Source organism: Maylandia zebra, linkage group LG2 (genome assembly GCF_041146795.1).
Source record: "Maylandia zebra isolate NMK-2024a linkage group LG2, Mzebra_GT3a, whole genome shotgun sequence".
NCBI classification, from domain to species: domain Eukaryota; kingdom Metazoa; phylum Chordata; class Actinopteri; order Cichliformes; family Cichlidae; genus Maylandia; species Maylandia zebra.
The window spans coordinates 14,191,645-14,218,590 of NC_135168.1; the positions used below are offsets into that span (position 1 = coordinate 14,191,645).

The 26,946-nt window shown below is 41.9% G+C and overlaps 1 protein-coding gene and 1 long non-coding RNA gene across 2 annotated transcripts; both read left to right on the forward strand.

The window, feature by feature from the left end:
- The first annotated feature begins 2,726 nt into the window (after positions 1 to 2,726).
- Positions 2,727 to 4,109, forward strand: LOC112432527 (uncharacterized). Its single transcript, XR_003023082.2, has 3 exons — positions 2,727 to 2,788; positions 3,768 to 3,893; positions 3,978 to 4,109. It is a non-coding gene; the product is annotated as an uncharacterized LOC112432527 (long non-coding RNA).
- Positions 4,110 to 4,275: 166 nt separating this feature from the next.
- LOC143420857 (protein NLRC3-like) lies at positions 4,276 to 26,663 on the forward strand. Its single transcript, XM_076889314.1, has 10 exons — positions 4,276 to 4,314; positions 6,553 to 6,631; positions 8,620 to 8,824; positions 8,976 to 10,776; positions 12,180 to 12,353; positions 12,566 to 12,739; positions 12,916 to 13,089; positions 17,258 to 17,431; positions 24,879 to 24,925; positions 25,074 to 26,663. The coding sequence occupies exons 2-10, from the start codon at positions 6,629 to 6,631 to the stop codon at positions 25,616 to 25,618; spliced, it is 3,297 nt and encodes a 1,098-aa protein (XP_076745429.1). The 5' UTR covers positions 4,276 to 4,314; positions 6,553 to 6,628; the 3' UTR covers positions 25,619 to 26,663.
- The last annotated feature ends 283 nt before the right edge of the window (positions 26,664 to 26,946 follow it).

Consider the following 26,946-nt stretch of genomic DNA (forward strand, 5'->3'; position numbering starts at 1 on the left):
CCAGATTTCCCTCCCTCTGTTGGAAACGCAGAGCCGCATTTGCAAATATGAGAGGAAGACTACGTGGGATGACCGGCGTCAGGTACAGACTGCTATACCCTGCAAAGCTGTTAGTGACCCTAAACTTTCTTCGGTTGCTACAAGCCACAAAGTCCTTTATGGTTTGTCTCTGTTGTGTGGAGGGCTGTTTTTAAGAGCTCAAAAATGGGTGTATCAGAGTCAAACAGGCAGCACAGTGGAAAAGTGGTTGGCACTGTTTCCTGACAGCAAGAAGGTTCTGGGTTCAAATCCAACATCTAAGCTGTTTGCATGCTCTCCCCATGTCTGGGTCCTCTCTGGGTTCTCTGGCTCCCACAGTCCAAAGACGAGCAGTTAGTGGGGTTAGGTTGATTGGTGTATGTGCCCATGAGTATGAGTGTACACGGGTGTTTCTCTGTGTTAGTGACAGTCTGACAGAAGGCTGCATCCCTCAGCCTCATGTGGGCTGTGTAGCCCCTTTACAACTGCAGTGAGAGCTCAGACCTGTTTCTGGTGGGTGGTGGACTCCTCCAGGGCATCAGCAGGGGCGGATCTAGAAGGGTGGCATGGGGTGGCAAGTGCCACCCTAAAATGATCCCTTGCCACCCCAAGTGCCACCCCAGTTTTGCATATGACAGTGTTGTTTATTAAAATAAGTTTAACAGTTTGAGCGTAGTTACAGTCAGCAGTGAATATAAATGCTAGAACTGGATATATTCCATAGTGTCCCCCCCTCCACATTAACAAATGGTTCAGCCCATAGCAGGACGGCTTTTTTCTTGTTTTCAGTAGCAAGCGATGCTTATGATTGTGCCAGAGCACATTTTGAACAACACCATGGGAATTTCTGATTTTACACAGGTGGGTGGATGTTACACTGTGGAAATGAAGGAAGGTGAGTGCTATTTTAAATGGTTGTAGAAAATGAAAAAACAGCAGGTGTATTGGCTGCATTTTTAGATAAATAGTTGTATCTGTTTACAAAATGTACAATTTATATTTGCATTTCAAGTTATAAACATTTACCCAACACGTCTGTGGTTTTTTTACAGTAAAAAATACTGCTAGGATTTTAGGTTCTTTGTGTGATTTCAGATCAGTAATAGTTACATTAATAGTAATAGTAATACTAATGCAGTATGTCAGTGAAAAAACAACTAAATTCAGTTGAGCTGAAAAGATACCAAACAAAGCAAGAGGAGGAAAAAATAAAATGAAACAATCTGAGGGTGAAATACAAACGTAAACTCAAAGGAGTCACAAATGTCCGGTTGTGTTTCAGACCTCAGAGGGTGAATCCAACAAATCATGAAAAATGAGGTTTACATGTTTGTTCATGACAGTGCAGATTTCTGACATTTTGTGTCATTTAAGCTGCAACAATGTGACTGTTTTCTAACAAAAACAGTGAAACTTAAGTTAGACTTGTGTTTGTAAATGAAGCGCCCCATGTTGTGTAGCTTTCTGGAGTTTATACTTATTGGGCTACATATGTATTTAATATACAGGCTGTACAGTACATAACATCAAAACTCACATGTTTCATGTAACTAAAGTGTGTAATCATGTGGGTACAGACAATAATTAAGTTATAGACTATATTTATATGAAAAACGTGCATACTTACTGCATTTGAATCATTTTAACCACATGTAACCACCTGCATATGTGTTTGGGGGGAAAAGGCTTTGATTTTGCCACCCTAAGAAAATTTCTCTAGAGCCGCCCCTGACCATTTCACAGGATTTGCATTTAAAGATGCAACAAGACTAAAATGGTTAGGGTCAGGAGGTCAAAGGTCAGAGCTCCTGTGGGTCTGAGGGCGGCCTCACGCTGGAGAAGGATGAAGGAGTCTGACCTGAGCCAGTGTTTGACATGAACACATCAGCACTGCTGTCAGTGAGCCTAACGACAGCCGTTAGCATCATTTCAGTGTTTCAGTCATAAAAACACTTCCTGTCTCTGTGGTGGTTACAGTGACATCATGCAGTTTGTGCTTTGACCTCCAGAGGGCGACAAATCAGCACAGACAGAGAGCTCCATTCAAACTTTGCTGCCATCAGGAATAATTCTTCAAATATAATCATCAGTGTTTGAGCAGTTATGATATCAGGGACAATCTAGACATGTGTGACAATACTGAACATGTCACATGACACACCTCAAACATCATGTGATCCACTCTCAGTCTGCACTTTCATTCATGACTTCAACAGGTTGAAATGAGCTTTGAAGAAACATTCAGTGAAATAAATCTTTCATGGATTCATGTGAGCAGCAGATGAACTTTGTACCAACAACATCTTCAATAACAGAGTCTGAATGAAGCTCAGGTGTTGATGCTGCTCACTGATTGGACGCTTGCTTTCAGCTCTGCTCTCAGTCTTTACTGCACAGGTGAAGGTAGAAAGTGTGACTGGATCTATAGACTGGAAACAGAGAAACATGCTGAACATTTGAAGCTTTGCAGCAGAAATGTTCATGTTACAAATACAGCAGAGCTGATCTGGGATCAGTGTGTTCACACCTGCAGCTACAACAAGGTTTCATGTCTCCACACGTCAGCATGTGAACTTTACTCTGACTCAGTCTGAGCAGTCAGACGGCATATTTTTAAAGTTAACACATCAGCACACACAGAGCTGAGCCCCTCCCACCTGTGCTGAGTTTCAGGTGGAGCCCCGCCTCCTTCCAGGAAGCAGCTCACCTGTGTGTCCGTGTTTAGTGTCCAGGTGTGGAGTGGAGCTTGTTGTTGGTGTGTGAAGAAACTGTAAGTTTGCTTTGTTTCCTCCTTTAACAGTTTGTCTTTAGGAACTTTACTGTTTGTTCAGCTCGTGTTTGATTTCTTCACACAACAAACTGTGTGTGTTTGTATTTCCGGTCTCTCCATTAAAGTCAGTGTGTAATGTTTCCTGGCTAACATCAGCTGTGTGCAGCTTAGTTCAGCACAAATCTGCCGCTCCATAGTTCACGGTAACGGACTCACAGCTGGACCAACGAGGCCGAGTGTGTCCGCCACTCTGAGCTACGTTCGTGTTTGTGTACTTGTAGTTTGTACTTTGAGTTCACTCAGAGCCCACAGAGGACGCAGCGTACGTGATGACGTCACAGCCCTTTACCTCCTTTACTGTCACTGTGATTAATGTTTACACACGAGACACCTGCAGAGCTCTGACGCTAAGCTAGCACACAGCATGCTAACACTAAGCTAACGCTAAGCTAACGCTAAGCTAACGCTAAGCTAACACTAAGAGTTCTTACAGACACGAGTTAAAAAGCTGCTTTTAGTGTGTGATCAGAGTCCAGGACTGAGAGCAGCAGCAGAGCTGATGGATGATGAATTACTGGATGGAAGAAGCTTCTCATTAGCAGTGAATCAGTGTGTGTGCAGTTCTCTGCAAACTCAGCAGGAAGAATTAGTGTGAAGCTTTAACTCTGCTGATCCTCTTTGAATCCTGGATCAGCTGAAAGGTTTAAAATGTTGTTCACACGTGTTGGACTGACTGAAGCTTCCAGTCACAGTGAATCAGTGTGTGTCAGTGAATGCATCGTGTGTGCTTCAGGCTCCATCTAGTGGACTGATAGCAGAGCAGCTGATGGCAGCTTCCTCTGCCTCACACTGCTGTCTGACTGCATCCAGCTGACACTGAGATGAAGCAGGAAAGAAGCAGCTGATATTTGGACAGCACACATGATGAAAGGAGGATTTCAGCTGATGTGCACATGAATGATTTGTGTTTCCTCTGCAGGTAGAAAGTGTGTGTGAGCTGATGTGAATTGAGCAGCATGGATCAGTGTGAGGACAGAGAGGAGGGAGTCCCTCCCTCTAAAAGCACTCTGTGTGGGGAACATGAGAGCCAGACCAAAGCTCAGAGGTGAGATGACCATCTCTAACTGTCCATGACTCTTCTCCATGTCGCAGCTCAGCACTCACATCACTGCTGCATCATTATTCACAGGAACCAGCCTGGACCTCCACCCAGCTCTGTGTCCTCTAAGAGCAAGCGGGTGAAGCATTTCTTTCGTAATTTAGGGCAAAAAAAGTCATCTGACGAAAAGTAAGTTCATGTCAGTATTAAAATGTTTGAAATTTTAATCAGCTTTTACTATTTAACAATTTATACTTTATTTATACTTTTTATGTAATGTATTGGACACATTGGATGTGACACATGTTTCATGTTCACTTACTTTTAGCGTCAATCAGAAACCACCCAGCTCTGTGTCCTTACAGAGTGACCGGTCTAAAGGTCGTCCCATTGATTTTAAAGTCCAGCCTGTGTCTGCTGCAGAGAGGTGAGCTGTTAGCAACATGAACTCTTTGATTAAACTGCTTGATGTTGTTGGATATAAACTACAAACACGTCGTTCCCTCAGTCCCATTTAAACTGTCTTTTAAAACAAGCCTTTGGTTTCTAAACAACTGAAAACCCACTTCAGCAAACAGGAAGTGATCAGAGCGTCCGTCCACTTCCTGTCAGGCCCTGCAAACATTTCATATTGAAGAAAAGTAGCTGACATCTCACATTTTTACTCCACCACATTCAACCATTTTGACATTTTACAGCATGAAACTCTTGTCACATGACTCCTGTTATGTTATAGAGTCATGTGACCACCAGGGAGGGATTTGTATGGATGAAACACATTCAAATCAATCTGATTCATCAATGGAAACATTTTTGGTGTAAATGCAGCAACACTGAAAACGCTGAAGATAAAAACACAACAGATGAAATATGAACAAATCAAGGCTTTGAATACACGTGTGTGTGTTTGAGACACAGAGATAAATGGATTGTGTGTCTGTCCTATTGCTGCGTGAGGATTTTATTGTAGATTTTGTGCGTGTACACTTTTGACCACGAAGGTGTTGAAAGGGCGTAAAACAGTTGGAGGCACCAGAGTGAACACTAGTGCTGTCAGTAGATTAAAACATGACTAATTAATGACACAATCTTCTGTCATTAATCCTGATTAATCACAATTACTTGATCAATAGCTGCAGTTACATTTTCCAACTTTATATTTAAGCCTGTAACAGACGTTTACACCATATAATGAAGTCAATGCAGAATAAACACAAAGAATGTTAAACGCTTCAATTCAAAGAGACTTTGAATAGTTTTCAGTCTTTAACTCAGCTTCTCTGCTGTAAATACAACTTTGTAACAAACATATATACTAAAAGCTAAGTGTGCACTAATATATAATAATATATAATCTATATTACTGCTGTTAATGAAAATGTTTAATCAGACTCATCACAGGGTTACTGTGGATTAATTTGGATGAATCACCATTAAACATCATTTTTAATGTAAACGAATCAAAGTTCATTTCATGAGCAAACAGACTCGAGAGAAAAGGGCAAATTTACACACTTAACATGTTTATTGAACATGTAAACATTGATTAACCTCCTGAATGAGCCGACCCCCCCAGGGACAGTCCTGCATGCTAATGATGGGCTCTGCTCTGTACCTGCAGGATTCTGTCAGCCACAAACTCCTCAGCTGATCCTGAATCTGAGCCCATCTGTCAAACAATCATTTTCTTCACAGGTCTGTGGAGGTGGCACTGATCCTGCAGCAGTCTAACACTCTCTGTCACTCTTCTTCAAGTCTTTGACACGAGGAACCAAAACTATGTTATTAACAACACTAACAGGTCTGCAGTTTGTCCACTTGGCAGTTGTGTCATCAGTGCTTTGCATTGTTGTGATATTTTAAGCTGGAAGTGCTTCGGTGAAAAGAAAATTCCTTCTGTCACGATGTGCAGAATCCTTCATGTTGGTCGGCTGGTCCGTCTTGTTATTTTTTTAACACTCAAACTTTCCATCGGGAGGTCAGTGTGTGTTTGTCATCTTCCATATTGAGCTGATTGGTTCAGCTGCCGTCACTAACAGATGTGCTGCACATCTGCACGTGTGCAAAGGTAACTCTACTCGGACAAACTGCCCGAATTGTGTTGATAGAAACATTTCAGGGATTTTGAGTCGTTCTGCTCTCCAGATGTGTCGTGTTAAAGGTTTTTATCATGTTAATCATGATAACAGATGAACCCCTAACCCTAGCCCTACATGTTAATTTTGACAGCACTGCTAAATCCTTTTTAATGTTCTTCTGTCAGATCATTGATTAGACTCGACTCCAAATACGAGACTCAGAAAACTCAAATGAAAACTCAAATCAAAGCAATGAGAAAAGGACTTCTTGTGTGTAGAATAAAAACATATGGAAGTGGTCAGGTTTCAAACACTCGATGAATCTACTGCACAGTTACATTCAGGGACCTTTGGCCTCCTGAGAGCATTAGTTGATGGTTCATCACAGTTTTCTCAAAGTTTCCTCTGAGCTTCTGCAGCATCATCACTTCCATCACTGATGAAAGAAAGTTCATAGAAAACAGAAAATATATCTTCAGAATCTGAGAGTCTAAAACTTGACAGACTTGATTCAGATGAAGTTATTTGAGCAGAAACTCCTGGATCTTTATCCTGTGTTGATCTAATCCTTCATGGTTCCTCCACAGAGTGGACCAGCAGAGCTCAGAGGTTCCCAGTGGTCAGTCTGCCCAGCAGCATCAAACACAGCTGGACTCCATATTTATGGTCTGTACATGTACAACAACTACTTTATTATTAATATTAATAATAATGCATTTATTTATAGGTCCCTTTCAGAACACCAAGGACTCTGTGGACTAAATGACCAAAAGAAACAAACTTTGAAATCAGACGGTGCAAATGTGATCACAGGGAAACGTTTTAAACATCGAGGCTTTAAACAGAAACCAAAGTGAAACAGTTTGTAGTCGAGATCAGTGGGAATGAAGCTGAATAACTGTTTCTTCAATATCTTTGAGCTCTTAAAAAAGAAAAACTAGCTGAAAGTCTGGCTGCTCTTATGAAAAGTACAGAGAAATTATGGGTCGCTCAACGCTTGTGCACAATATAAGAGTTTAAATAAATCTGAAGAATAACTCAAAATCCTACAATCATACTGAGAAAATCATCTACAGCTAACTATCCAAGTGGATTTGTTTAAGACAGCTCCATCTGCTGGCAGCCCTCTGCAGGTGCATGAAAGGGGTGTGTTTATAGTGAAAGTAGTAGAGAAAGTAAACCCCACGGGAAGGAGGAGGACTCTCAGCGGCTTCCAGCTCATATTCAGACATTTGACTTCTCACTGAAAGCAGCAAGTTTGAGTGTCTGTACCTTAGTTAGAAGAGATAACATGTCAGTAGTAATTAGAGTTGATTGAGCAATGCTGTCCTTGTAATGTAGTTTATGATTTTTATGGACAAGTCCAGTTTTTCTGTAGAGCCTCAAGTTGGTGACAGCAGCAGTGGAAGTTCACGTGTAAACCAGAGCAGCAAATCAGGTCCAAATGTGTTGTTCACAGTGAGTGGGATCATCAGTGTGCTGCTATGTTAACCTCCTGCAGCAGGATGTCTTTGGTCAGAGAATGGATAGATCACTAAGTCATTGTTGAGTTTAGGGAGACAGTAGACAGTTGGAGGAGGTTCAGCCAGTTGACACACAGTAGATAAAATAACTGAAGGTAGGAGCAGACACCTGTATGACTTTCCACCTCTCACATAGATTATTGTCCCTGGGCAGCGCCACAGGGCTGGTAGATGTAAACAAAGCTGGAGGAGAGGATTGATTCATCTGAGAAAAGTCACAGAGTTGTGTCTTGATGCTCAATCATCCAGGTACGTAAATCCCAAAAAGCTTGATTCTGTTCATCTGGATGTTTTCAGTGGGAGAAACGTTTCATCATCATCATCAGGTGACTTCTTCAGTCTCAGCTGACTGCAGGTTTCAATCTCATAAACAGGACATTTGTATGACTGAAACCAGCCCACTGAAGGAACAATGGGCTGGGAGGTCAGTTCATTGATCATTGGTACGCATATTGTCAGGACCATTGATCAATGGTTGTTGCTCAATGGTCATGAGTCCAGTTCACAGAGAGCTGGGGAATGGCTGCAATCACAGCATGTAAGATGGTGACAGTTGTACCCTTAGGCCCCTCCTCCATTCAGAGATGGTCTTTCCTTTTCACATAAATGGCCTCCTTGACTCCGCCCTCAAACCAGCGTTCACATTTACTCAGGACCTTCTTGATGTGAAGTTCTTCTGCTTCGCTGGCTGCTGTGTCTGTGGGGATGGTGTTTGTTCTGTGTTGTAGTGTCCTGATGACGCCCAGTTTGTGCCCCAGTGGATGATGAGAGTCAAACCTTAAATACTGATCTGTATGCGTAAACAGAGTGAACCTTTAAGACCAGTTGTCTGTACGATCAACTCAGTCACCTGAAACATCTCCAAGTTTCTGGCTTTGATTCTCAACCTGTTGGTAGTTCAGCTCTGAACACCAGTGAAATGTTTCTCCCACTGAAATCACTGCATTCATATGAACAGCATCAACGTTTTGGGATCATGGAGTTGTGGACAAAGTCTCAGTTAATCAGATAAAGTCAAACCTATAATTGGTAAAGAGTTCGTGGATGATATGCCCCTTGATGGTAAAGAAGTGGATGTTGTGTGGACTAAAGTTCAGAGTGGTGGGTCATTCATAAAGTATTCTGTTCCAGCTGCTGGAGGACAACATCATCACTTTTGTGAAGAACGAGCTGAAGAAGATCCAGAAGGCTCTGAATCCAAATAAGCCCCGGTGCTTGGAGTTTCAGAGGGAGGATGATGAGCAGAGGAGAAACAGCAGAGAGGCATTTGTGAAGATCACAGTGGACTTCCTGAGGAGAATGAAGCAGGAGGAGCTGGCTGACCGTCTGCAGAGACGTAAGAGGATTTATCTAAAGATTTAAGCTGCTGGATAAATGAGAGACTTGTGACACCAGTGTGTTCAGTCATTTCTCAGTGGGTCAGAAATTGTCATCAGCATTTTGTAAAATATGATTGTTAAAGTTGTATTTTTATTATTATTATTCAGAACTTCCAGCTGCTGTTTGTCATCGTAAACTTAAATCCACCCTGAAGAAGAAGTTCCAGTGTGTGTTTGAGGGCATCGCTAAAGCAGGAAACCCAACCCTCCTGAATCAGATCTACACAGAGCTCTACATCACAGAGGGAGGGACTGCAGAGGTCAATGATGAACATGAGGTCAGACAGATTGAAACAGCATCCAGGAAACCAGACAGACCAGAAACAACCATCAGACAAGAAGACATCTTTAAAGCCTCACCTGGAAGAGATGAACCAATCAGAACAGTGCTGACAAAGGGAGTGGCTGGCATTGGGAAAACGGTCTTAACACAGAAATACAGCCTGGACTGGGCTGAAGACAAAGCCAACCAGGACATCCAGTTCATATTTCCATTCACTTTCAGAGAGCTGAATGTGCTGAAAGAGGAAAAGTTCAGCTTGGTGGGACTTGTTCATCACTTCTTTACTGAAACCAAAGAAGCAGGAATCTGCAGCTTTGAAGACTTCCAGGTTGTGTTCATCTTTGATGGTCTGGATGAGTGTCGACTTCCTCTGGACTTCCACAAAACTACAATCCTAACTGACCCTAGAAAGTCCACCTCAGTGGATGTGCTGCTGATAAACCTCATCAGGGGGAAACTGCTTCCCTCTGCTCAAATCTGGATAACCACACGACCTGCAGCAGCCAATCAGATCCCTCCTGTCTGTGTTGTCATGGTGACAGAGGTCAGAGGGTTCACTGACCCACAGAAGGAGGAGTACTTCAGGAAGAGATTCAGAGATGAGGAGCAGGCCAGCAGGATCATCTCCCACATCAAGACATCACGAAGCCTCCACATCATGTGTCACATCCCAGTCTTCTGCTGGATCACTGCTACAGTTCTGGAGGATGTGCTGGAAACCAGAGAGGGAGGACAGCTGCCCAACACCCTGACTGAGATGTACATCCACTTCCTGGTGGTTCAGGCCAAAGTGAAGAAGGTCAAGTATGATGGAGGAGCTGAGACAGATCCACACTGGAGTCCAGAGAGCAGGACGATGATGGAGTCTCTGGGAAAACTGTCTTTTGATCAGCTGCAGAAAGGAAACCTGATCTTCTATGAATCAGACCTGACAGAGTGTGGCATCGATATCAGAGCAGCCTCAGTGTACTCAGGAGTGTTCACACAGATCTTTAAAGAGGAGAGAGGACTGTACCAGGACAAGGTGTTCTGCTTCATCCATCTGAGTGTTCAGGAGTTTCTGGCTGCTCTTCATGTCCATCTGACCTTCATCAACTCTGGACTCAATCTGCTGGAACAACAACAAACAACCTCCAAGAAATCTAAATTATTTAACAAACTAAAACTTCAATCTCTCCACCAGAGTGCTGTGAACAAGGCCTTGCAGAGTCCAAATGGACACCTGGACTTGTTCCTCCGCTTCCTCCTGGGTCTTTCACTGCAGACCAATCAGACTCTCCTACGAGCCCTGATGACACAGACAGGAAGTAGCTCACTGACCAATCAGGAAACAGTCCAGTACATCAAGAAGAAGCTCAGTGAGAATCTGTCTGCAGAGAAAAGCATCAATCTGATCCACTGTCTGAATGAACTGAATGATCGTTCTCTAGTGGAGGAGATCCAACAATACAGGACTTCAGGAAGTCTCTCCACAGGTAAACTGTCTCCTGCTCAGTGCTCAGCTCTGACCTTCATCTTACTGTCATCAGAAGAAGATCTGGATGAGTTTGACTTCAAGAAATACTCTGCTTCAGAGGAGGCTCTTCTGAGAATGCTGCCAGTGGTCAAAGCCTCCAACAAAGCTCTGTGAGTAAATCTGTTGTCATCGCTTCATTGTTAAAATCATGGGAAATAAATCAGAAATGCTGAGTTCAAAGAGCACTGTAACATTTTTTTTAAAATAGTAAATTAAATGATCATCAGTCACTCAGTAAATATATGGTAGTTTTAATGTTTCACTCCAGCATTTCTATAAAACACTTTGTTCTGTAACTCTTATCGAAGGACAATCCAGACCCAGCCTATAAGAACATGAGCTCTGATGCTTCAGCCCCTCTGACAGGTTTATTATCCTCAGCTTGTTCATTTGTCTCCAACTCCAGGATTTTGGTTGTTTTATTCTAAAGCACAAACTTCACCTGCCAGACTTCACCTACATCTTTTTCTGATGTTCATAATTTAAGTTCAAGTTTGTATCTCACTTTCAGTGCACACCCTCCCTTTTTAAATATAAATCTCTGCTGTGCTGTCATGTTTTCATCCCGTATGGAGGGAGAAACTCGGTCTTCATTACTGAAATTGCCTCTTAGGTCGTGTTTCTTGTCAGTAACCATATGTAACTGTAAGGCTTCCATAACCAGTGTTCCCACAGAATTACTCTCTGGGTCCTCTACAGTTTCCTCCCACTGTCCACAGACATGCAGTTAGGTTACCTGGTGATCTAAACTTCATGCAGGTGTGAGTGAGAGTGGTTGTCTGTCCCTCTGTGGGCTTAGTGGAAGAGACTGGATCGATCTCTGCTTTGTCTTTGATATATCCTGACAGCAAACATTCTCCATGAAGTCTGCATTTTCAATTTAATTCAAATCACAACAAAAGTCGCCTCAAGGCACCTCATAGATTCAGAGAAAAACCCAACAATCATATGACCCCCTATGAGCAAGCATTTTGGCGACAGTAGGAAGGAAAAACTCCCTTTTAACAGGTAGAAACCTCCAGCAGAACCAGGCTCAGGGAGGGGCGGGGCCATCTGATGTGACCGGTTGGGTTGAGAGAAGGAAGACAGGATTTCAGCTCATCTCCTTTATACACACCTTTAACAGGAAGAGTTTTATACAGCTAGTGTTTAAAATCAAGTGTTATTCACAATACACAGGTAATGAGCATAATGATTATTGAATTAGTAAAATTTTCTAAAATAATTGTTTTAGTTAATATTGTATGACAGTGTACACAGAATTATTAGCTCAGTAGGCAGAGTGGTCGCCCCACGATCATAAGGTCAGGGGTCGAATCCACCGAATAGTTACCTTGTGGTACCCCTGAGCAAGGTACCATCAAGGTACCAATCGTGTGCACTGGATTGGTAGCACTCATAGTCTCAAAGGTTTAAAATAAAAATAAAAAAGGTTCAACATATAAACAAATTTAATTTGATCACATATATTGTTTGGTTTTTTTTGTTTTTGTTTTTTCCCTTTCTCACACAGACTGAGCAGCTGTAACGTCTCAGAGAAAGGCTGTGAAAATTTGTTGTCAGTTGTCAGCTCGCAGTCCTGTAGTCTGAGAGAGCTGGACCTGAGTACCGACAGCCTGAAGGCTTCAGCAGTAAAGCTTCTGTCTGCTGCAGTGGAGAGTCCACACGCCAAACTGAATGTTCTGAGGTCAGATCAATTTGTATTCTGTTTAGTTCTGCTTGTTTGTGTTTGATGTTTGTTTTTGTTTATGTCTTTATCCAGTTATCCTTGTTTCATAGCATTTTTTATTCATTTCCAAGTTAAAGTGAAGTTTTACTAACCTGCTCAGCACAAGACAATAAGCTATTGCACCCTGATTACACTTTAACAACAATCTTTATTCATGTTTTTATCTTCAGACTTAACATCTGTGAACTCTCAGAGGAAAACTGTGAAGCTCTGTCCTCAGTTCTCAGCTCACAGTCCTCTAGTCTGACAGAGCTGGACCTGAGTATCAGAAAGCTACAGGATTCAGGAGTGAAGCTTCTGTCTGCTGGACTACAACGTTTAAACTGTAAACTGAATACTCTGAGGTCAGATCAGAAAACATTTAGTTTTTAGAATTATTAATTAAAGTTCATACATATGATGTTGTATCTTAGTATGTTTATGTTTCCTTTAAAAATAGAAAGTCAACATTTAATGTTGTGAAATGTATTAACAAACTCTACATGAGTATTTGTTGTATAGACTGTCTTTTATTTTTCAGACTGAGTGGCTGTAACCTGTCAGAGAGAAGCTGTGAAGCTCTGTGCTCAGTCCTCAGCTCCCAGTCCTCCAGTCTGAGAGAGCTGGACCTGAGTAACTCTGACCTGCAGGATTCAGGAGTGAAGCTTCTGTCCGCTGGACTAAAGAGTTCACAGTGTGCAGTGGAAACTCTCAGGTCAGGATTCAAACTTTTCCACAGATGATCATTTGAAATGTGATTTATATTATTGTATAAACAGGTAACTTTTATACAGCTGTCAAGTGAACTTTTATTTACATTTGAGTGGATAATTGGACTCTGAATTACTAAAAGTTGTTATAGTCATGTCTTTGTTTATTTAAAAAAATACTTCATGCACTGCCTAATTTAAAGATTTAGGCTCCTTTGTGCCCATAATATATATATTTGATTTCTTTTTGAATGAAATTAGGAGGATATTGGCGACTGCTGATTGGCTCGCTGTTTGTTTTTTATTCACAGTGCTTACTTAATTTTAAAGGCTGATTTCTCAAAATGAGATGTTTATCTTTTCTTCTACAACACTTGGAGCCACCAAATCTTCTTGCTTGATTTATTCATTACAGTTTGATTTAAAGAATATTAGACTCGTAACATAATAAATATATTTATTTCACTTCTTCTTGAGAGAAAGAGAGGGATGACTGGGTGAGCTCCAGTGGTTCATCCCAGCAGAGAGAGCGGCACACTGGGCTGCAAATGATCACAGTAGTAATGGCCATAGTTTGATAAAACAGGCAGTCTTACCCTGTAGATAATACAGGGTTCTGGTGCCGATGTGGGGGAGGGGAGTCGCCCGGTACTAACTACATACTACTAACTACCTCATCCAGATGTCTTCCCTACTAAACCTGATAAGAAGTAACTGCAGTAGCCTTATAGGTAGGGATGGGTACCGGTGTCCGGTGCCATGATGACACCGGTTCTGACATAAACGGTAGTAACCAGACCGAAAAGCAGCGCACATTTCGGTGCTTTATTTCGGTGCTTTTTTTTCCTGAGCTGTGATACACTTCTAGCCAATCATTTTACGTTTCCGAGGATAGTAGGCGGGGCCAGGTACGTACGTTCTTTTAGATCAGCGCTACAGAGTAAAAATGCCCAAGGCGAAGCGGTCAAAAGTCTGGCTGTACTTCACAGCAAAATATGCAAACTCAGCAGCAACAAGTGCTTTAAGCTGATACTGTGATACTGTCAAAGGAGGTAACACCTCGAATCTGATGAAACACCTGGCGACACATAGCGGTTTTTTTTTAAAGCCGAGAAATGCGCCGTATTTGATAGCTTGCTGCGAGACCTCACACCGAGCACATCTACTGCGGATGGGTTGCCTGTTATCGGACCCGGAGTTAGCAACATCCACCAAAAACACAAAGAGTAGAGTCCTGGCCCCTAGCCCTGACAGTGTAGCAGAAATGATGACGGATGATGATGGCAGCAGCAGCAGCCGTTCTTCTCTGCGTGAGTAGCTTAATGTTGTTCGTGTGTAATTTACGTTGAGTAGGCTAACCACGTTATTACATTAATGCATGTAAGGTGAACTAGGAAACACCGTTGTAGTTACATGCAGCTGTCTTCGTGTTTGATGGCAGATACTCCCTTCACCCTGCCCAAAAAAGCTAAAATGACCAAAGAAAAAGTGGAAAACAGTTAAACATGAGAGGTTTTTGGACAAAGTTTGTGTTTTTTCCATTGTTTAAGCACTGCTTCCAGCCAAGAGTGATACCATATATGCCCCATAGCTGCAGAAAAGGCTAACATTGTTATCTTTTTACAAAAAAACAGCTGAACATGAGAAGTTTCTGGACCAATTTTGTGTTCTCCATTCTTTAAGCACCGGTTTGAGCACCGTTTAAGCACCAGCACCGTTTCAAAAGTACCGATTTGGCACCGGTATCGGATAAAACCTAAACGATACCCATCCCTACTTATAGGTCAAATCAGTTTCACCTGTTAAAGGTAGCTCCACTATTAATGGTGTCACTTGTTATTTCTGGGATGAGTTTAGTAGCCTGAACAGCTGCTCAAAGGAAAGGTTATTTTTTATTATTATTATTATTTAATTATTAAGTCCGGGGTAACCTGCAAGAGCTGTTTGCACAAAGAATAGTACTCAGACTTTTAGGTTTTATCGTTTTACACAAGGTTTAAAAATGAATGTCCACAATTGAATTGCAGAAATTGTTATTGAGCTAATACTGATGTAGTTGTTATCTTTGGTAAGGAGAGGTTGGAGGAAGGATGAGCACAGTCAGGCCTAAAGATGCTCTTAATAATAATAATGGATTGCATTTATATACCGCTTTTCGAGACCCTCAAGGACCCTTTACAATTCCACTATTCATTCACTCTCACATTCACACACTGGTGTAGGTAAGCTAGCTTCCATATCGCGCCATCAGCCCCTCTGGTCATCACCAGTAAGCGGTAGGTGAAGTGTCTTGCCCAAGGACAAAATGACCAAGACAGAGAGAGCTGGCTCATCAGACAGACAAGCTCATCTTGTAACCTACTGGTTCACTAGTCAGCACACCAGCTGACTAGCGAACCGGCTAACTAGCACACTGGCTAACTAGCACACCGGCTAACTAGCAGATCAGCTAAGAGCAGCCACAAGCTGAAGGACGATTAAATGTAGTGGAGATATCAGGGATGACACTGGTGTGTCCGATTCACTCTTTAGCACTCTGTTCACTCCGGTCTGTCAGCCAGAACACCACTGAAGGCCAAATGATCCCAGCATGTGGAATAAAGAGCTTAAGGTTCGGTTTGAGGCACTTTATTCTTTCACTGATTGATTCTTGTGGCTGTGATCACGTGTGTGGTTTCTTACAAAAAGGAAGTACACAATACAAATACATGACAAATAAGATGAATAGATAAGTTACATATCCAGTTATATGTACGTACATCAGTATAGCTAATATAGCCATATATAAGGACAAAGATCACAGTACTATAATGCAGTAATGTTAAACACAAAGGTGTATATCTACATAAATCTGTCCTATCAGTGATCAGGGTACTGTAGTATACTTCCACTACATAAACTATAGAAACTAAACTACATTAGTGTGACTTTAAGTTACCATCAGTACAGACGAACTGATGGTAGTTGTACAAAATGTAGGCTTTGCAATTATTGCGAAGGGCTTCCGGTTAAAGTAAAATCAGCTGATTACCTCATAACAAATTGTTTGCTATAGAACGCAGCTCCCACTCTTCATTAATATCATGTACTGTAACTCCCAAGTAACCATGGTTACCCAGCCACGCCCAGTAGTCTCCAGAGAGACCAACAGCTGGTGCACGTTGTAACGCTGTGGCTTTCATAGTCTCTCCTTTTTCTACAGCTCATGTGTTCTTCTTGTGATGGTGCGTCTTGAGGGAGGCTCATACATGTCGTCATTTGTTGATCCTAAGAACGCTCCTCAGACCGACTTCTTCAACAACACTAATCGGCCTGCAGTTTGTAGCTACTCACTTCACTGTGGTGTTTGTTAGCTTGTATTTCTTTGGTTTATCTAGACTCCTCCCACAAGCTGATCCTACGTAGTCTGCCCAAGCCTCCCACCTCTGTTTGTTTGGGTGGTTTGTTTGCTGCCATCAACAGCGTGTAATGCATTTAAGTGATACTTCAGACATGAAGTACTGCGACAATAAAAAACTCAACTTTGCTTAAAAATACCTTTAGTTGTATCAACACTGCCCTCTAGAATAATTAGACTTTGGTGACAAACTGATGTGATCTCCATGTTTCCTTTGTTGGACTGTGGGCGAGTGTCAGAACTGAATGTACTGAGTAACATGTAGAGTTTAAATATGTGTCAGTTCCAGTTTTAGAGCTCTAAAGTGCAGCTATCATGTTAGGAATATGTTGGGAATAGACAGGAACACCGAGCACACTGAGGTCAAATCTTTATTTATCCAGTTCATCTGTAGGCCGAGCTCAGTCCATCCATTTAGTGAAATGATGTTTAAAGGTCTCCTTGTTCTGTGAGCGTGCACAGATCCTGAAGCAGAAAGCCTGGGTTAACAGAGAAATGATCATCACTGTGATGATGCTCATCATCTCTGACTGGGATTTGAGGTTTTGTCAAAGCAGGAAACACAAAGAAAGCCTGGCTATGTTGGACTGGGTGTGGCAGCAGCTCCCATTTTGAGTTCAGGAGACAGACACCCTCTCTACTTTGAAGATCAGCTTCAAACTTTCCTTTTTGATAAAACTTATAGTTACACCTGGATCAGGTGACCCTGAACCATCCCTTAGTTATGCTGCCATAGAGACGGATAACAGACGGATTGTTGTTTTGTGTGTCTGCAGTCTGTCAGGCTGTCTGATCACAGAGGAAGGCTGTACTTCTCTGGCCTCAGCTCTGAGCTCCAACCCCTCCCATGTGAGAGAGCTGGACCTGAGCTACAATCATCCAGGTGACTCAGGAATGAAGCTGCTCTCGGCTGGACTGAAGGATCAAGGCTGGAGACTGGACACTCTCAGGTATGGAGAGACTGTCTGATATAGGAGGAAGAGCTGGAAACATTTCCTGTGTCTTTCACTCACTTCCTGTTTGTTTCCTGCAGATGAGACATGAACAATCATACATGTAGGAATATTTTCAGGGACAGACACACTAGTCTAGCTGGATAGTACATGGATATTTATGTAGGGGGTCTCCAAGGAGTCTGTTTGCAGGAACATTAATGATAACTGATATGTTGAGAGTTTCATTAAAAGTAGACCTACAGTTAGGTCCATAAATATTTGGACAGAGACAACATTTTGTAACTTTAGATACACTTTATTAGGTCACAGAGACAACATTTTGTAACTTTAGATACACTTTATTAGGTCACAGGTGTACTATACCTGAGATAGTGGCCACTGTGTACCCAATAAGGTGTCAGCCATGTGTATGTTTCCCATGCTGTATGTCCACAGTCACAGTGACAGTCAGTGACGCTGACAGAAGGATGAAACAAGGCTGTGAATCATTTCAGTGTGTGTGTGTGTGACAAAGATGCAGAAAGGAGCAGCTAACATTTAGAAATGGAAGCTTAAATAATGACAAACTCTACATTCACAGCTGAATTCACAATAGATTTGTTATCAAGTGCACATTCAGCAGCTAATGCTAATACTGTTTTCCCTTTGCTTTCTACAGCAGCTATTGCTAAGTAGGCCACTTTGCTCTGCTAAGGATTTGTGTGACCATGATGGAAACTCTGATAAGCTAATGCTACTAAGCTAATGCTATTTATGGGCCCTGTTAGAATCAATATTTCATTCTCATTCTGTTGTTTGAGAAGAATATTAATGTCTCACGTCATTATAACAGAAGAGAAAGGGGTATTAGCGTTAGGTACTAATGCTTATTCACCTCAAATTAGCTTTAGCTGCTAATGGGAGCCTACTTAGCATAAACCCTTCACATTGTTGTAATGCAAGGGAAAAGAGTCACTCATGGCAGCCTATTTAGCATTAACGTCACATCATTATAACACAAGAGAAAAGGGTATTAGCATTAGCTACTAGTGCTTATTCACCTCAAATTACCTTTAGCTACTAATGGCAGCCTACTTAGCATTAACTCCTCACGAATGTAATGCTAATTCACATCAAATTAGCATTAGCTGCTAGAATAAGCCTACTAAGCACTTTCTGCTCACGTTATTAAAAGGGAAGGGAAAAGTGTTAGCATTATCGGGTAATGCTAACTCGCATCAAATTAGCAATACCTAATAACAGCAGCCTTCTTAGCATTAGCTGCTCACATTGTTATAATGCAAGGGAAAATACTTAGCATTATTTGATAATGCTAATTCACATCAAATTAGCAATAGTTATTAACGGTAACACACATCACATTGTTAAAATGTAAGAAAAAACATTGTTAGCATTAGCGATTTAAATTAGCATTACCTAATAACAGCAGCCTTCTTAGCATTAGCTGCTCACATTGTTAGAAATCAAGAAAATATGGTATTAGCATTAGTTGCCAATGCTTATTCACCTAAAATTAGCATTAGCCACTAATGTTAGCCTATTTAGCAACAACTTCTTAATGCTAAATAGGTTTAACTGAAATGAAAGTAGTGTTAGCATTAGCTGCTGATATTGTTAAAAGGTAAGATAAAACATTGCTAGCAGCAGCGGACAATGCTAGCACACATAATAATTAGCATTACCTAATAATGGCAGCCTTCTTAGCATTAGCTGCTCATATTGTTATAATTCAAGGGAAAAGAGTTGGCAAAATCATTGTTAGCATTAGTGGATAATGCTAATTCACCTAAATTAGCATTAGCTAATAATGGCTACGTACTTAGCATTACCTACTGATATTGATATAAAGCAGGAAAATATGGTATTAGCATTAGCTTCTAATGCTTTTTTCGTCTAAAATTAGAATTGGCCACTAATGGCATCCTATTTAGTATTAACTCTTCACATCGCAGGGGAAAAGCTAAAATTGGATAAAAAAAAGTGTTCATATTAGCTACTCGTATTGTTAAAAAGTAAGACAAAACATTGTTAGCATAAGGGGATAATGCTAATTCACCTCAAATTAGTATTAGCTAATAACGGCAACCTACTTAGCATTAGCTGGTCACATTGTTATAAAGCAAGAAAATATGGTATTAGCATTAGCTGCCAATTCCTATTCACCTAAAATTAGCATTACCTGCTAATGGCAGTCTACTTAGCATTAACTCCTCACTAATGTAATGCTAATTCACTTCAAATTAGCTTTAGCTTTAGCATTAGCTGCTAGCATCAGCCTACCTAGCACGAGCTGCTCGCATTGTTAAAAGGGAAGAGAAAACAATATTAGCATTAGCTGGTAATAATTATTCACCCCTAATTAGAATTAACCACTAATGGCAGCATACTTACCATTAACTCCTCACATCGTTATAACTCAAATGATGCTAACTTGCATTAAATTAGACTGCTGTTATTAGCTAATGCTATTTAGAAGTAGCTGCTCACATTGTTATAAAGCAAAGGAAAACGATATGAGCATTAGGTTCTAATGCGTATTTGCCTTAAATTAGACGTATGTGCTAATGGCGGCCTACATAGCATTTGCAGCTCAGATTGTTGTAATGCTAGGGAAAAGAGTGTTAGCATTAGCCGTTCACATTGTTATAAAGTTAAGGGAAATAGTGTTAGCGTTAGCTACTCACATTGTTAAAAAGTAAGTGTTAGCATTAGTGCATAATGCTAATACACATCAAATTAGCATTAGTTAATAATGGCAGCCTATTTAGCATTAGCAGATGATGTTGACCTTGGCCCACTGGAAAAGTTAAGAACTAAAGATTTAGGAGTGTTTCTCGATAGCTCTTTCTCATTTGAGAAACAAATAAATTCTGTTATTAAAACCAGCTGTAAGCTTTATATTGTTGATTGTCATTTCCCATATGGAAAAGATATATAAATCTTATAAAGTTTGTATCTGTCTTGTGTGAAACTTGTATGAAAATGTTTTGGATACTTACTAAAACAATATATGAAAGGAATGAGAAATTGGCCACTTTCATGAGTATGACTTTCATCAAATAAGTTTTTAGTCTTTTCCATATGGGTTATGCTTACAAATATTTACTCATACATGCTTAGTTTTCTAATCGATTGCATGATGATAGAGGGTTGATCCTCAGTAGTGTGTAAAGACTCTGTGTGCCTTCCAGAGTGCTCTGGCATGCACACACCACTTGGGGCCATGAGAGAGGTCGTACCCTCTCTTACTGATTTATGGTGTAGGACAGGGGTCTCAAACTCAATTTAGCTGGGGGGCGCTGCAGGCAGAGTCTGGGTGAGGCTGGGCCGCATTAGGTTTTCCACAAGAAAGGCATGGTTAAAAAATTCCAATCTTCTCAAATCTTTTTATTTTTATTTTTTAACACAAAATATGAAAAATAAATAAACAAATTAAGAATTAATAAGAAAATTAATCAATCTGTAATACATAAATAAAATAATAATAAGATATTTTTAGTCAGTGAACTTGTGTTTTTTTCAGTCTTCTATATCTGCTGTGTTTAGATTGAAATGTCTGTATTAACAGTTCTATAACCTTCTTCTGAACATGAATGGAACACTGTAGAAAATGAACTGTTCTTCTGAACATGGCTTCTCTTGCCTACTCCTTGCTGCTACAGACCTGGCAGCGTTTCCTCTCGCATAGCCGAGCCAGATTTGGCCTGAGGGAGGAAGCAGTTGCGACCCTCAGTATGTCTTGAAGATGATCATCCGTAAGTCTGGACCTGTACTTGGACTTATTGAAGTTCAAAGTGGAGAAGAGCTTTTGGCACAAGTATGTGCTACCAAAAAGGCACATGGTCCGCTTGAACATTCGGGAAAGCCGAGGGAAACTAGGGCTCAAGTCTCTCAAAAATTGTCCAAGCTTCTCTGCTTTTCCACTCACCTCCCTGAACTTTGCTTTGAGTTCAGAGTTGCACTGCAGCTCAATGAGCTCCATTTGAAGCACAGAAGGGGCATCTTGCACATCAAAGGAGAAGGGGTCCGCAAAAATGTGAAAGGTGGCTCTGTGTGTCTTGAAGTCAGCAAATCTGTGATCAAATTCCTCCTGTAGCCTCAAAATGACATCAACATACTCGTCAGCACTGAATGGTGTGCCTGCATCCACGAGTGCCTTGCATGCTGGGAAATGGCAAAGGTTTGTCTGAGAGAGCTGAGCTTTCCAGAGCGCCAGTTTTGTGGAGAATGCTCTCACGTTGTCATAGGCAGCACTGACAAGTTGCCCCTGGCCTTGTAACGTCTTGTTCAGTACATTAAGCTCATGTGTCATATCAACAAGAAAAGCTGAGTCCATGAGCCATTTGGGATCAGTTAGCACAGGAACACTAACTCCATCCTTCTCCATGAAGGCTTCACTTCTGCTCTCAACTCAAAAAGTCTCTTTAATACATTTCCCCTGCTGAGCCAACGTACCTCAGTGAAGTCGAGCACATCCCCATATTCTGACTCCATTTCCTCTAAAAAAGCACAGAACCTTCGGTGCTTTAAGCCCCTGGATCTGATTTGGTTGATGCATTTCACAACAATAGACATCACATTGTCAAACTTCAGGCATTTGCTGCAAAGGACCTGCTGATGGATGATGCAGTGCAGAGCAATGGCCTCCTCCACGCCTTCCTCTTCCAGTTTGTTTTGTGCCACCAGTCCATGTTTCCTCCCTGTCATTGATGGCGCTCCATCTGTTGTTATTCCAACAAACCTCTTCCATGGCAAACCAACATTCTCAATGGCATCACACAGCTTGTAAATATCTGCTGAGCGGTGGTCTGGCCATGCATTGGAATTACTGTGAGCAGCTCCTCCATCACTTCAAAACTGTCATCAACACCACGGACATACATTGGGAGCTGGGCAGTGTCGGTGATGTCTGTGGTCTCATCAAGAGCGACTGAGTATACACTGAAACATTTGGCTTTCTCACACAGTTGGTCATAAATGTCACTTGACAGGTCAGAAATGCGATCTGCTGCGGTGTTGGCAGAAAGGCTGATGTTGCTAAACTGACCTTTCTTTCCCGGACAGACTATATTTGCAGCCTGCAATATGCACTTTTAGACAAATGCACCTTCTGTGAATGGCTTCCCTGCTTTAGCAATCATCTCACTAACCACGTGGCTCCGACTGCTGCATTATTCTCTTTGGTTGCTTTCTTGGAGAAATCTTGCTGCCTCAGTAGATCTGTTTTAAGACTGGCAACCCGGTTTGCTCTCTCACCTCCCTGGTATTTTGCATCCACTTCAGCATGTCTAGTTGTGTAATGATGTTTCAAATTGTATTCCTTGTGCAGCGCAACTTTCTCTGTGCAAATAAGACAGGTCGGGGTGCCCCTGTGCTCAACAAAGAAATATTGCATTTCCCACTTTTCCTGAAATTGTCGGTGCTCATCACCAACCTTTCTCTTCACCGCAGGCTTTGAAAAAGACATGTTTGGGGCTATGTGACATTTATAATTCTACTTGGTGTCACTGTCGCATTGAAGTTTCAATCAAGCGTTTAGCCGACGGACGGGGAACGTCTCAACGCGTAGAGAACGTCATTTCTGCTTCTTTTTCTTGCAACCGTAGCACGGCGATCGGCAGATAAAAAGCCGGTAGCAGTCTCCTTTGTTTTTACGCTCGATGTTCATGTCTTTCATGACGACACGAACACCGTGGCGTTTGCAGATGGTAGAAAGTGCAGGGATAGCGAGCGCAAAAAAGGCGACTGCTCACGGCGCCGGGCTGTTGTTACAGGAGAAAGAAGCGGAAATGACACCGTGACATATAACAAATAACATCAGCTGTTTCTGATGTTAGTTGTTTTGACTGCTTTTACATTATATTGAAATATATGTAATGTTCATTTTTGCTGCAATGCAAACGCAGTGATGCAAATAAAAACATGGAGCCACAAATTACGGTGCGACCCTATAATTAGTCCGGGTTACCGGGGACTGTTGTTGCCGATGAACAGGTGTCGCTATGTGACTGCAGACTAAATTGGGCTGCATTGAGTTCATGACTTTTCTTTTATCCCGCCGCCTACGCATCACTGTGAGAGTTAATATGAGATCTCTCTCTGTGGAAACATAACTTTAAATCCCACTGACGTGTGTATAAATCTATATACGTATAATGTCCCGCTGGGCAGCAACTTAAAAAAACAACTTTTTTTGAAGTGTTGTGAACGCAGCGCGCTGGGGCGAATGTCGGCGTTTGCTCAATAGAAAGGAGGAAGCCAGCCAGGCACAGGAAAGAAAGAAACACTCCAGGGCAACGCTGCTGGAACTTTGACTCATTGAGAAATGTTTCCCTGCTTGCATCAAGCCCGGCTGGTGTCCCCTGAGATCCATATCCCACCCTGATTGGTGGGTTAATTCAGCTCCGCCCACAACACTGTAAAGTGTCATACATTATCAAACTAACATTACATTTTCATATTAAGGTGGGGCCAAAAACTATCGTCCTGCGGGCCGGAATTGGCCCGCGGGCCGCGAGTTTGAGACCCCTGGTGTAGGAGGACACCTACTCTGTGTCTGGTTAAGTATAAGAGCCCTTTGTTAGGGGGACCGCTGGACTCTTAGCACCAGCTTTGGGGTCACAGGGTCACATCTGGAACACACACACACACACACACACACACACACACACACACACACACACACACACACACACACACACACACACACTATGCACAGACTGGTACTCTTTGTTCATACCTGTGTAAGACGTCATAATGAACTTGTGCATATTCATGTAAGCTCAATAAAGAGCAGTGTTACGAGGGAGCAGACGAGAGCGACTGAGGTCAAGTGAAGGAACGGCGCTGTCACAGTTCTCTCCCTCATCAATTGTCTGGTTCCAGCGGTGGGTCTGTGCTAGACGACCCATCACCAGCTTTTTCCACTGGTTACCAGTACGTGGTAGAATCCACTTCCAGATCTGGTTGTCTTTAAATCTGTGAATGGATTGGCTCCATCTTATCTCTCTTTAACAAAAGAATCCAAGTGGAGCCCTCAGGTCTGCAGATAAGCAGCTTCTGACCAGAACTAGACGTAAAAACAGAGGTGAGCTTTATCGATGGCTGCAGCCAAACTCTGGAACAGTCGCCCTTCACATCAGGTCGTCACCAACACTGGACATTTTTAAAAGCCGGTTGGAAACACATTTGTACTCTGTAGCTTTCAATCCTGACCAGTCTTTATAGTCATTACTGTGTATGTTTCCTATTTTCTCTCTACTCTGTGCAGCACTTTGGCTCAAGCTGTTTTTAAATGTGCTGATAAATAAATGTAGATTTCTTTGAATAAAACAGTGGAGCCGAGCTTTGAGCTCAGTGTGTAACAGTGTGTGTGTGAGAGCCATGTAATGTCCATGTGTGCATGCTGACTGTGCTGCTCTGACCCCCCTCCTCCTTTCAGGGTGGAGCCTGCTGGAGTCCGATGGTTGAGACCAGGTCTGAGGAAGTGTAAGTGTGTTTTTAATGGGATTCATGAAAACAAAGCAGCACACATTCAACCATCTTCATCATGTCAGGAGTCATCATCAAAGTGTCAATCAATGAACAGATGATGGATCAATAACTGCAGCTGGATTGTGTTTGTTCTCTCCATCAGATTCCTGTCAACTCACAATCGACACAAACACAGTGAACACAAAGCTCCAACTGTCTGACAACAACAGGAAGGTGACATGTGTGAAGGAGGTTCAGTCATATCCTGATCATCCAGACAGATTTGATGGTTTATATCCTCAGCTGCTGTGTAGAAATGGTCTGACTGGTCGCTGTTACTGGGAGGTCGAGTGGAGAGGAAACGTTGATATATCAGTGAGTTACAGAAGCATCAGAAGGAAAGGACACAGTTATGACTGTGGGTTTGGATACCATGATCAGTCCTGGAGTCTGTTCTGCTCTGATGATGGTCCTCGTTCTGTCTGGCACAATAACAGCTACACATCCATCTCCTCCTCCTCCTCCTCCTCCTCCTCTGTCTCTAACAGAGCAGCAGTGTATGTGGACTGTCCTGCTGGCACTCTGTCCTTCTACAGAGTCTCCTCTGACACTCTGATCCACCTCCACACCTTCAACACCACATTCACTCAAACTCTTTATCCTGGGTTTAGGTTCTGGACTCCTGGTGACTCAGTGTCCCTGTGCTGAGTGGAGTGTAAAGAGTGTCTCCTGTTACAGAAACACTCTGACTGTTGAACAGATAGTTCAGTCTGTACATGTCTGTCTCTTTCACTCACAAACACGTTTTCAGATTCATGGATTCAATCAGTTGATGTTTGAAACTCTTCTAAATGATTCCTTGTAAACTTCTTCCTCTTCAGTCACAAACAAACAGGAAGTGATGTCACATGTGTTCCTGTCCACACAGCAGAATGAGTCTATTGCTGACAGTGATGTACAAACAGAGTGAGCATTTCTGAGGCCCAAAATAAACTGAGTAGTTCACTGAATGAACAATGGACTGTGAGCTCAGTTCCTTCATCATTAGTATGGATTATATATGTATATGTATTATATTAGTATCATATATATCAGGTGCTGCTGCTTTCAGTCATTGTGCAAATGTGCTGTTTGTAAGCTTGTAAAGCTGCAGTCAGCTGAGACTGAAGAAGTCACCTGATCAGTGAGCAAACGTTTCTGAAAACGTCCAGATGAACAGAATCAACCTTTTGGGATCAGCCAGCAATGCAGCATCATTGTTGTTCAGCTTCAGAGGTTTGCAGGAATGAACTGATGACCAGAAACAGCTGCAAAGTCCAAGAAAATACCAGCTGGAGTTCAGCTGCATTTGAAGAAGTCAAAGAAAAGTAAGGATGGCAAAGGGCGACGTTTTCTTCCAAAGAGCTGCAAACATGGTCGACGCCTCATTAGAAGAATCATCTGGACATTTGTGAGGAACTCTAACCAAGAAAGCAACGTCACACAGATCCAACAGACAGTTTCCATGACTGCAAGTGTTGAGTGGAAAAATGCTACATTGCATTATTGCATCCTCTCACCACAGGAGGCGCTGTTGGCACCACTGATTGCTGATCAGCTGTTCTCTGATGATCTGATTGATACTGTGAATAACGGGACTCACTGAACTCTGTGACACAGTGAAGATTACAGAGTTTAACTTCACCCTTTAAGACTGACCACAGAACCAAGTCTGCCAGAGCTTTTGTTATATTTTTACATGCTGTGGAGCCATTTGTGGGAGCATTTCAAGTTGATATACATCAATACAACTGTTATAGCCCTAATTTTAATAATATGTATGCATTAAGTCCATAGTAACTACATAAACTGCAAAAAAAACCTCTGCTCATCCATCTCTGTGTGTATCAGGATACATTTGGTTCATAATACACAGAAAAATCAGCGTTATTACCTGTAATAAATGTGAAAGATTCCTGCAGTGATAACCAGGCAGGACTGAAACACATCCAAGCTGTCACCACGGTAACAGCACCGCCCATCCACAGGTGAGGGGA